The sequence below is a fragment of the Sinocyclocheilus rhinocerous genome, unplaced genomic scaffold (assembly GCF_001515625.1).
Source record: "Sinocyclocheilus rhinocerous isolate Xijiao unplaced genomic scaffold, SAMN03320098_v1.1 scaffold259, whole genome shotgun sequence".
NCBI lineage: Eukaryota > Metazoa > Chordata > Actinopteri > Cypriniformes > Cyprinidae > Sinocyclocheilus > Sinocyclocheilus rhinocerous.
This window is the reverse complement of record NW_015635083.1, coordinates 731137-743431: the sequence shown is the minus strand read 5'-3', so window position 1 is coordinate 743431 and position 12295 is coordinate 731137. Positions and strand designations below refer to the sequence as shown.

At 38.9% G+C, this 12295-nt stretch overlaps 1 protein-coding gene across 1 annotated transcript in view; it reads right to left on the bottom strand.

The window, feature by feature from the left end:
• LOC107746696 (RNA-binding protein Musashi homolog 2) overlaps positions 1-11759 on the bottom strand; it is a 259374-nt gene extending 247615 nt beyond the window's left edge. The window contains exons 1-5 of the mRNA XM_016560990.1: positions 11562-11759; positions 11255-11295; positions 10950-11031; positions 9429-9513; positions 4028-4069 (exon numbers count right to left, since the gene is read on the bottom strand). Coding sequence (XP_016416476.1) covers positions 4028-4069; positions 9429-9513; positions 10950-11031; positions 11255-11295; positions 11562-11623 — 312 coding nt within the window. The 5' untranslated portion in view covers positions 11624-11759. The remainder of the gene's footprint in view (positions 1-4027; positions 4070-9428; positions 9514-10949; positions 11032-11254; positions 11296-11561) is intronic.
• Between the last annotated feature and the right edge of the window lie 536 nt (positions 11760-12295).

Below are 12295 nucleotides of genomic sequence, written 5' to 3'. Positions count from 1 at the left end.
TTACTATTTCAACATGGTGGACAGCTGCTGTGCGCCAGGATGCCAGAACAGGCAGGGGAAAGCTAGGGTTGCCAACCGTCCCGTATATTGGGTTTAATTTATGTGTCCTGTACGTGACCCTCTTGCCCCCTCACACAGTTCACATGCATTCGTTATGTAAATCAGAAAATCCTGAACATAACTGTTTGAGGAAGGCTGCAGAATCCTCTGCTGGCTGGTCGCTCCCGCTTCACAATTAAGTGGCGCTCGCGCTAACGCCAATCCCGTCTGTGTTTTGACTTTGGTAAATCAGTTTTGGCAAATACAAACTACGTGATTATTTTTCATGAATCCAACATCCCGCCGTGCAAGAAACCATGCAATCTACCCGAGACGTGATCAATAAGGGAAGCCATCTTTTATTGCAAAATAGAGAAAAAACATTTTACATTTAAGTAAGCTTCTTAACCTCGTAGTCTATCTTATTCGTAAAACACACAAAAAGACCAATAAAAAAAAAGTGTCAAGCACCAAAAGCAGCCCATATTAAATCTATAAGTTATCTTTGATATATATGGCCACATGTCACGATATATATATGCGATTGTCCTATAAAGCAAAGGGGAAATCATTTTATCATATTCCTAAGCATCCCGATAGACGACTAAAATGGTTCACTGAAATAAAACATTCTAACCAACACAAAAAGCACCACAGGGGCATTATAGGGATCTGTTATGCTTAATCTATTAAGTTTTGCTATGTACAGGTCTATGTCTTTTGAATTAAAGTACGCAGTGAACTCTGTTGCCTTGAAACTCATCCTGGCGCTATTCATTTCATATTCGCTCCCGGCTGTCCCTGCCTGCCAGCATGGTGGTGTAAACAGAATGGGTCACGTGACGTCCGGAACTCTTTACTTGTAACACAAACTCTATAAAATAAACTGTTCCACGTTAATGTTTGTCATTGTTATTAATGATATGATAAAGTGTTACCAGTGTTGAAGAACAAGCAGGGCTGCTAAAATACCATTACATAAAATACTTACCGGTAACTAATCATTTAACTAAAATTTTTAGTAGCATGGCAGTAGTTAGTAGCTCATATGCAAAGGCACTTGCCTTATCTCTCATATGAAGCATTACCAGACTCAAAAAAAATAAATAAATTGCCAGTTCACTAGAACCCCTGTACAGAATTATCCATCTTATTTTCTAACAGTATACAAAGTACGATTACAATATTTATTACAAATTAATAATTACACAAATTAAATTATGTAAATACATTTTCAAAATAGTAACTTGGCTGTAATTGAAGTACTTTAAATAAAGGATACAAGCTACAGTTCCCCAACACTTATTTAGTTATTTGCAACTATATGAATTTTCAAAATTTGTCCTCTAATCAGTGAACCTACCGAAGGACATAAATAGCTTTGAAATTAATTATTTGGGAATGTAACGCTTCGTACACAAATGTCTTGAAGATAAATACAAGCTTACTAAATGAGCAACTGGCGATGGAGCAGCCTCCAAACATGATCAATGAGAAAGGACAAGAATCAGCAGCAAACAAATGGCCCATCACATACAGATGATCGTCCATCACCTTACTGCACCTAGAGGCTTGTTAAAACCGCACTACAGCAGCTGGTGAAGCGTCGGTAACTTGATTGGAAGGATTATGCAGTCTTAGGGTTGATGAAAATAACAGTTTTCTCGGAGGGCGATATCAGACCTGCGAAAATCCATTCGCTTCCAAAAGTGGCCTCAATCCCAATATCAATTAAAATCTTGTCGGGACATGCAGAGCCGTGTTGGGGAAAAGTAGTGTGAAACAACAAGCCCAATCACAAATACGGCGAAAAAAGCAATCTCGCCCTCCGCCTGTTGTAAACTTCTGCGCTGTTTAACACAATCATTGCAAAAACAAATCCCCACTCCTTTTTAGGGCTTTTGTTGGGAGATAAAAAAACTGCTCTATCGTCGCATGGCGAGGACAGAATGGCTATTCAGAGGGCTGATCTTTAGTTTCCTTAGTATTCCATTTGGATCTTCGGACATAAATAGCTTTGAAATTAATTATTTGGGAATGTAACGCTTCGTACACAAATGTCTTGAAGATAAATACAAGCTTACTAAATGAGCAACTGGCGATGGAGCAGCCTCCAAACATGATCAATGAGAAAGGACAAGAATCAGCAGCAAACAAATGGCCCATCACATACAGATGATCGTCCATCACCTTACTGCACCTAGAGGCTTGTTAAAACCGCACTACAGCAGCTGGTGAAGCGTCGGTAACTTGATTGGAAGGATTATGCAGTCTTAGGGTTGATGAAAATAACAGTTTTCTCGGAGGGCGATATCAGACCTGCGAAAATCCATTCGCTTCCAAAAGTGGCCTCAATCCCAATATCAATTAAAATCTTGTCGGGACATGCAGAGCCGTGTTGGGGAAAAGTAGTGTGAAACAACAAGCCCAATCACAAATACGGCGAAAAAAGCAATCTCGCCCTCCGCCTGTGGTAAACTTCTGCGCTGTTTAACACAATCATTGCAAAAACAAATCCCCACTCCTTTTTAGTGCTTTTGTTGGGAGATAAAAAAACTGCTCTATCGTCGCATGGCGAGGACAGAATGGCTATTCAGAGGGCTGATCTTTTGTTTCCTTAGTATTCCATTTGGATCTTCGTGTTTATCCAATGCTGGTTTGCTCTTAAATCTAAGTGTAGGGTCGGATAGGGTAATGAAACTGAATGGACCTAACTATTGGCAACTTCCGATGGCGCAATAATGCCTAGCCTATTGACAGGACATGGGAATAATAATGTATTTGCATTAAAGGTATTATTTGTCAATGCGCCTGGCTTTGAGCAAACATCCACAGGGCTGCAGTCTAACTGCTACTGGAGCCTGGCCGCATTAATACGACTATTCATCCCGTGTCCAACTCAAGCCAAGAAACAGCATTAGGCCCGGGGCCCTGCGGCCTGCATTTGGACCGGCCTCGCTGGCATGTGTAGGTGCGTGAGAGCGAGAAAGAGAGTGCACCTTTTCTCCTCCAATGAGCTCTGGATGAAGCAAAAAAGTTCTTTATATCAATTAGCCAGACAAGTGTGCAATGGACACCTGTCACCCCACGAGCCCTCCTCCCCAGCCTGCTCTGATCAAGGACCGTCTGCCGTCCTGTTCTGCATCCATTCTAAAAGAAAACATCTAGGCTGATCTCAGATCGGTGCACCTTTCCTCTTGGGTGAAAGTGCTGGTGGCCCGTAGCTGAGCCAGGGGGGCCGTCCCAGCTCTGCCTGAGAGGCCAAGCACCGGCTGCACGGCAGACACAAAATCTGGGGCACAGACCATCTGGCTGACAGTGCAGTCTGAAGTGAAGAGGCTGTCGGACGTTTGTTGCCAGCATGGCTCGCAGAAGCAGGACATTAGATACCATAAAAACACACACACACACTCGGCTATACAAAGAAAATTTTCTTGTTGAGACAAGATTCAAACGAGGGATTTAATGCTCTGAATTCCACAGCTGAGGGCAAAATTCTCCTCTAGTTCTTTTTTTTATATATATAAAAAATTCCTCTCTAATGACCTTACATGCAAGCAGCGATGCTAAAAAAGGTAAGTTAATCACCACCCCACCTCATGCCCCCAAAAAGGGAAAAAAAAATTCAACCTTCACGCTCAACAAGGCAGCGAAAATTCAATATTTTCTCCGTGATAGTTCTTTGAGTTCATCCCCAGCCATGCTAATTTAAAAAAATCTGAATTCCTCACATTTGAAACAACAATTAAACGGAATCTCCTTGTACTATGACACAGAGAAGTCATAGTTAGCCTGGAAAATAACACCAGCCAGACTGCAACAGACCATAACGTAACATCACAGCTACTCCAACTCCAACTCAACTTTGCTCTATCAAAGGACAAATTCAGCGAAAAACATTCGCCCTCTCACACTATTAACAAATATGCAGCAGACATGCAAATGTAAAGTGGCTCGGCATGAGAGAGCAAAAGCAAACAGCTCTTACCTTGGGTTGAGCGCGTCTTGGAAAGGCAACTTTAGGATCAATCTAAATGAGACAAGAAGGAGAGAAAGAAATATGAGAAAACTGAGCTTGTGATACTGTTACGTGAAGAGGAAAATTAGAAAATATTAGAAAAAGCCGGCAATGTGCTGCGACTACTCGATAACCCTCATGGAAATTATAGCATTAATCATGATGCAATGCTCCATGTCTCATGTGTAATCTCGCCTAGTTATTACACGCTGGTTGCATGAGGCCTGTGTATGACAAAATCGAATAAAACCTTACACAGGTTAGAGCATAATTATTCGATTACAACATAAATAAACAGGTGGCATTATATAACACACCGGAGATAATTCAAAGACTCGCTGAAGAAGTGCTCGCGGCCTCGGGGGAGGTCAGGACGAAATGGCGGGAGGGGTTTTAGTGAGCGCTGTAGATTTGCGGAGAATCAAGACAGGGCATTAGATCAATACATCCACAACCTCCTTCCCCCCCTGAGGGATTAGAATTATTATGGGTGACTCTCCTTCGCTGTACCACACTGCACGAGGCGTTACTGCTCGGCCTATAATGCATTTTGGCATGTGATTGGGCATAACTAGGTTTATTGGTTAGAAAAGCTGTTATTTGATTTTATTATATTACAAACGAAACGTAGTTTTGCACACATCGTGATTAAGAGCATTTGTAATTTACATAAACCGCTGGTGTTCTGAACCAGCGTAACGATTCATCCTGGATATTAATAATAACAAATTTCCCTGGAGGATAAATTAACAACATAAATACGTCAATTGCAATCAAAAAGGTTTTTTCTCTTATTGATCTCTGCATCATACATTTTTAATACCGCAAAATATGTATGATTCTAATGCTAGAAGGGAAAAAAATCATTTTAAGAGATTGTGTCATTAATGATAAACAGGTATTATTGATTTCCACTAGCTGGCTTGTTAGACTTCATATTAGTTCACATCACTTATTTATTTTAAACACTCAAATAAAGATTTTACATAGAGAAAATAAGTGAGTTTCTGGCCGACTTGCTGTTGAGAAAGATGTTTGCTTTGGTCATTTAAACATTCATAGACTAAAACAACAGTCCCTCTTTTTAGCACACAGGCCAAAAGCTTGGGCAGCCAGAGCACTAGAAGGATAGGACGGTAGATAATCATGCATGCTAGAACAAAAACAGTTCAAAGACTTGCCTCTGCACTCTCATTAAATGGAAAAATAACTCCAGGGAAAAAGATCCATTAGTGCTATATTGCTCTTGAATATACTGCATGTCTGAATGCTTTGTCACTTCTTATAAATGGTAAGAAAAAGAAAAGCAGAATTGTGAGATGTGGCAGCGTGCAAAAGGGGGGAAAAACGTAATAAACATGTTTTGGTGGAATACGAAGGAGGGGGTCTCCTGGTAAATTAATTTGACCTGAACAGAATTGCAATATGTACAAAAAAAAAACCTTTCTGGTGGGAAATGATACTGGTGTGTTATACTTTAATTCATCCAGAAAAGTGTTTAATCTAAAACAGATTGCTTTTAGTCTTTTAGGCAACAGTCTTTCAGTTGTCAATACACAATGCAATTCTCACCCTAGGCTTTCAGATTTGCAGATTACACAGCTTTTAATCAAATGTGAAACAAGTGTGTCAAGAATATCTCTGTACATGTTTTCTTTGGACCATTTGCACTCTTCAAATGTGACAAAAAGATTGGACAGGAAATTGCAAAAAAGTGGAAAATAGAAAATGCAATAAAAACGTAGCTGTCTGGATTGAAAGATGACACTGCAGGTACTTCTAAACTCCTAAATAAAGCAGGTACTTCATTTATTTCTAAATGAGCCAACTCATTAGTACTCAAATATTGCCAATCTGTAACATAACATCCATATAAAATGCAAATGTACACAAGCTTATAAATATATGAATATCTATATGGGGTTTACATTTTTGGATATTACATTAAAATTGCTGCAAGTTGTAAATACATATGCAAAAATATATAAATCTGCAAACAGCAAAAAAAAAAGGAATAAGCCTAGGAAATAAAGGCCAAAGGAAACAAGTGGTGACGAGGTAAAGATCAAGCCTTGATCTTTTTAAAGCAGTAATATTTAATAATAGTAATATTTCTTCTATTATAGACATCAAAAGCAAGAGCTTTCAACTGCACTGGCAATTTAAATTTGTTCTTAAACCTCTACCGGTGCAACTCATTAGTACTCAAATATTGCCAATCTGTAACATAACATCCATATAAAATGCAAATGTACACAAGCTTATAAATATATGAATATATATATGGGGTTTACATTTTTTGGATATTACATTACAATCATTGCAAGTTGTAAATACATATGCAAAAATATATATAAATCTGCAAACAGCAAAACAAAAGGAATAAGCCTAGGAAATAAAGGCCAAAGGAAACAGGTGGTGACGAGGTAAAGATCAAGCCTTGATCTTTTTAAAGCAGTAATATTTAATAATAGTAATATTTCTTCTATTATAGACATCAAAAGCAAGAGCTTTCAACTGCACTGGCAATTTAAATTTGTTCTTAAACCTCTACCGGTGCAACTCATTAGTACTCAAATATTGCCAATCTGTAACATAACATCCATATAAAATGCAAATGTACACAAGCTTATAAATATATGAATATATATATGAGGTTTACATTTTTTGGATATTACATTACAATTATTGCAAGTTGTAAATACATATGCAAAAATATATATAAATCTGCAAACAGCAAAACAAAAGGAATAAGCCTAGGAAATAAAGGCCAAAGGAAACAGGTGGTGACGAGGTAAAGATCAAGCCTTGATCTTTTTAAAGCAGTAATATTTAATAATAGTAATATTTCTTCTATTATAGACATCAAAAGCAAGAGCTTTCAACTGCACTGGCAATTTAAATTTGTTCTTAAACCTCTACCGGTGCAACTTCCTCACGGCTCCTGGTCTCCAGTTGGAGCTGAAACCCCAGAGTCATGACACAGCCACCCCAACCCTGACGATGACATCACTACCGAGAGCTCCGTAATCCCTGCTTTAGCACCAGCCGCAGAGTCCACTTGATCTCAATCCTGGATACATCACTGCTAACGCTAGCTTTCTTTTTTTTTTTCCCTCAGCCATTCAAGAGCATTTGAAACGTCAAACCTTGACCCACTTTTTACTAAGAATACTAGAATTACACATGCGTGCCATGATTATGTAATCTAAACGGCCCACTTTTGATGTCCGAATTACAAGTTTTTCGACTAGTGCAACACTGACATGTACAATGTTATATTATTTTATTAATCAGACAGAAACATTCCCCCTCCTAAAGGCATTTCGGCTTACATCAGTCAATGCCAAACTGGCAGAGAGAGACATAATGAATAGCACACCTGTATTTCTAACAGATTTAGGGCACGGAACCAAGAGAGGTGACGAATATTCACCTGCTGTGCTAAATTATGATTCAGAATTAATATTTGCCCAATTGCTGGATTTAAGTAAACAACCATTAGTAATCTTTATTACCCAGTAATGGGTAATAAACAGTTTAACAGGTTAATCTGCTGTTGACCAAATTAGCCACCTGATCTAATCTAATCAGTGCAACTTGTCAGTAAAACTTAGTTTGGTGTTTTACATCTTTACACACACACATTATTATGATAAAATGATAATGTTAAATAAAATGTTTTCAATATTAAAATACATCCTCCCTTATTTGTATATATTTTTAGAAATTATTTCAATTTATCTTGCAACTTTAATTTCTATTTGAAACAGAAAAATAATTCTAACCCCATCTTATCACAGAATTACACATTTTTTGCCAAAAAAATGCCAATAGAATGCCAATACACAGTGTTCTGGGAGAGGAGTATTAGCCACAAAATTCCTGAGGGAAGCTATGAACCTCTGTGAACGCCTTTAAATAAGTCCGTCTCTTGATATGAACTTGCAGCAACATGGCATCTATTAAAATAAGTCAGTGAAGGCGGTATTTGTCCACACCCTAGCTATCCCAAATAAAAGGCTCTTTCACTCTGGACTCCTACAGGTAACTAGCAACTGCATCTACAAACAGGAAAGATGGTGACTTCATACATAAAAAAGAAAATAGAATCCACATTAACTTTACTGGTACAGCGTCTGCTTATCCTGGGGTTCACTGTCACACAAAAATCTAAATGTATTTCTGCCTGGATTTAGGTTAGGTTGAATAAGGCAAACCTATTTCTTGCTGACAGAAATATACGTATGACTCAGTTTGCATGTTTACATGGCCAATGTAAAATAATATAAATAATATAATATAAATACACAATATTTTCCAGATTACTTCTAATCCTAAATAAAAATGCTTTGGAAGAATCCATACTATATAAAAGGTTATAATATGAATACTATAATATAAATACTATGTTATTCAATTCAAATAAAATACAATATAAATAAAAATGTTTTAATATAAATGCTATAATATATATAAAATAATCCTAAACTCTACAGGTAAAAACACACTTCAAAATCTTTTTAAAAATTAGAATCTTTATTTAAAAATTTACAAGAAAATCTTAGTACATACTCTAAACTTTGAGTTTACATATTACAAGCACCTTTTAAATGTCGAAGCAACAGCAAACTCCAGGCATGAATAAAACAACTAAGAAATTAAAATAAATAATTAATGGCACATTAGGAAATAAATTGAATGCATGATAGTTAAATGTATAATAATGGAAAACTGTGCACCAGTACACACACTAACCTGCACCACAAATAACATAGTATCAACATAAGTCTAAATATACTATGAAAATACAAAAAGAAACAAATGTGATCAAATTAGTTTACCATGTAAATCATGCACTTAAAACATTTCTAGTCAGCAAGGTTTACAATGAACTTATGCATGCATCCAAAATACATTCTTGCCCTGAGCAACATCCGGAGTCAACATTCTGTCTGGAAAATTCAATCAGGAACAAGAGTGCAAAACACTATATACACTGCAAGTCTTACGTCACAAGAGGCCCTGAACACAGCTGGAGTCACGATTGAACAACGCCGCAGGTAATTAGTTCCTTCTTGCCCCCATACCTTAATGAGATTTAACCCTTTGTTCCCCAGTCCCGGTTTGGCAAGGAAGGGGTTAAAACCTGTTGAGGCATGTGAGGAAGATAGGACTAATTATCCAGCTACTTATTTATGTCAAGTGCCCCGCTGTTGTGTGTGTGGTACAATGACAAATGCCGCAGAAAGCCTCGACACGGGAAGGGATATGATAGGGAGACTGCGTGTCTTTTCACCACTGAATGTCACAGATACAAGCATGTTTAAACAGCACTTCACAAAACAAACGCAAATAGAAGGGAACGTACCGTCTTTGAGTCTAATTCGTGGTGAGGTTGAGCTAGGACCTTATCTACACTGGCCGCATCCACAAACGTAACGAAGCCAAATCCCCTGGAAAACAAAACAAACAAAAACACAGACATACATTAGGAGCTGACAGCAATGCGTTACACGTGTTTGACTGGTAAGCTTGTTAACATATCCATTCTATTCTATTATTGAATGCTACATGAACTTTGATATCTGTAACAATTTTAATTACATGTTATCTTAGAAATATAGTGCGTCAAGGACAAAAGAGTATGGTAGGTTACACAAAAATGGAAATTCTGTCATCATTTACTCACCCTCATGTCGTTCCAAACCCGTATGACTTTCATTTGCCTGAGGAACATAAAAGAATGTGTAGAATGACAGCTTCAGTCACCATTCACTTTCACTGTAACGTTATGGGGGGGGAAAGATGCAAATAAAAGTGAATGGTGACTGAAACTGTCAGTCCCTAACAATTCCTTTTGTGTTTCACAGAATAAACAACGACAGAATTTCCATTTCCGTGTGAAATATCCCTTTAATATGTCCACCCTATTATATTATTTAGCAAGAACCTTGGTTGAGCAAGAACCAAGAACCAACTTAGCACTTGGTTGGCAAAACATTTCAGATAAACTTCTGCATAACGTGTTACCTTAGAAATAGTCAGTCAAGGACACATATGGACTTTTCACGCCACACTTAATCCTCGGTTAACGTCTTTTTAAACCCTGGGTAAAGGCCAGTTATAACCTTAGGTTAAGAAACGTTTCAAACTTGTAATTTGAAAGGTGTTCAGCAGCGCCTTTTAACCGACTGTTATGAAATTCTACTACATATGTTTAGCAACAGACAACCAATCATAAACTGCTTCGGCGCTTACCTCATTAAATATTCATAAGCATTGTACAGTCGCAGAAACTTTCACGCGCCGTTTAATTTAAATGTTTGAGGGAAACAATGTATTTCTGCGGTACATTTCAGAAGATGTAAAGCAAATGGAGAGGGGCTGCGTAGCGACATTTCTACGGATATTAAAACAGGTCGCGTGCTGTAAGCGTCCAACCAACGTTTTAAGCCTCATGAATATGCAAATGAAAACGCTAACGTACAGTAAGAAATCTTGCAATCTGACAGCGGAGGATTAATTACTAATCCAGGGTAAAGTATGAACGGTGTGAAACATGGAACAAAATAACCCAGGGTTAAGAATGACAATTTCAAGTGTGAAAAACCCATTAACGTGCCAACGTCGAAGATAAAAACACAAGCAACCGCATTAAGCGCTCGGTTTATTAAAGACATTTGGTTTAACATGAAGAATCCCAAATCAATGTCAAACTGTATCCTATTCACAGACACACCGATCCAGTCGCCTCAACAGCGCATAGCATCCGAATAACAGCGCAAGGGCAAAATCGCCAGTTTATATCGCTTTGAATAAAAACCTCAACGTGTTAAGGGATTTAAAAATAATTTCAAAAAAACAAAAAAACATTGTCTTTGTTTTTTACCTGGAGCGTTTTGTTGTGGGATCTCTCATCACCATACATTCTCTGATTTCTCCAAATTTACTAAAATAGTCTCTAAGGCTGTCTGTGAAACAAAACAGAAAGAAAAGAGCACACATGAGCAAAGCATTCGTGCGTTACACACCAGTTTGTAAATTAAACGCCCCCCTGGATGTCTAACAGGGGTCGAATAGAGGACTTCAAATGACGGCACATATCCCGCACAGCGCGCCACACTGATACAATGAAAGAAACACAACACAGCCCGACAAACGCGCGCAAATGACAGCGAACCATCGGTCTCTTACCTGGTGAAGTTTGCCAGCTGAGGCCACCGATAAACATTTTACTGTAAGGGGAAAACACAGCAGAAGTGAGTCCAGATGTCAGATCGGCCATTTTGACGTGTAGCTAGCGACAAAAAAAGCAGAGCTAAACGAAGGCAAAGCAGAGAGGTGTGTGTTTACCGAGCCCTGGCGGGCTGTGCTCTCTAATATACATCAAACAAAGGTGTAGTAGTTCCGTGCATCCGGAAGAGCGTTTTTAAAACATGTTCACTGGAGAAAAACACACAAGGAAAAAAGTCAAGTGCTGTCAGTATTGGCTCTGGCTTACCCCGGGTCGTGTTGCGAATCGTTAGGGCTTCCAGATGTGGCTTGGCTCCCGTCTCCCTCCATGGCTAACCCAACTATGGCCAGTAACTAACACACACACTGTCAGAGCTAAGAGAATATTACTGAGCCGGGAATGCGAGCGTCACACGTGGGATCAGCTCTGCCTGGCTCCCTCCCCCTCCCGTCACCCACACGGGGCGGAGCGCAAAAAAACAAAAAAACATTGTCTTTGTTTTTTACCTGGAGCGTTTTGTTGTGGGATCTCTCATCACCATACATTCTCTGATTTCTCCAAATTTACTAAAATAGTCTCTAAGGCTGTCTGTGAAACAAAACAGAAAGAAAAGAGCACACATGAGCAAAGCATTCGAGCGTTACACACCAGTTTGTAAATTAAACGCCCCCCTGGATGTCTAACAGGGGTCGAATAGAGGACTTCAAATGACGGCACATATCCCGCACAGCGCGCCACACTGATACAATGAAAGAAACACAACACAGCCCGACAAACGCGCGCAAATGACAGCGAACCATCGGTCTCTTACCTGGTGAAGTTTGCCAGCTGAGGCCACCGATAAACATTTTACTGTAAGGGGAAAACACAGCAGAAGTGAGTCCAGATGTCAGATCGGCCATTTTGACGTGTAGCAAGCGACAAAAAAGCAGAGCTAAACGAAGGCAAAGCAGAGAGGTGTGTGTTTACCGAGCCCTGGCGGGCTGTGCTCTCTAATATAC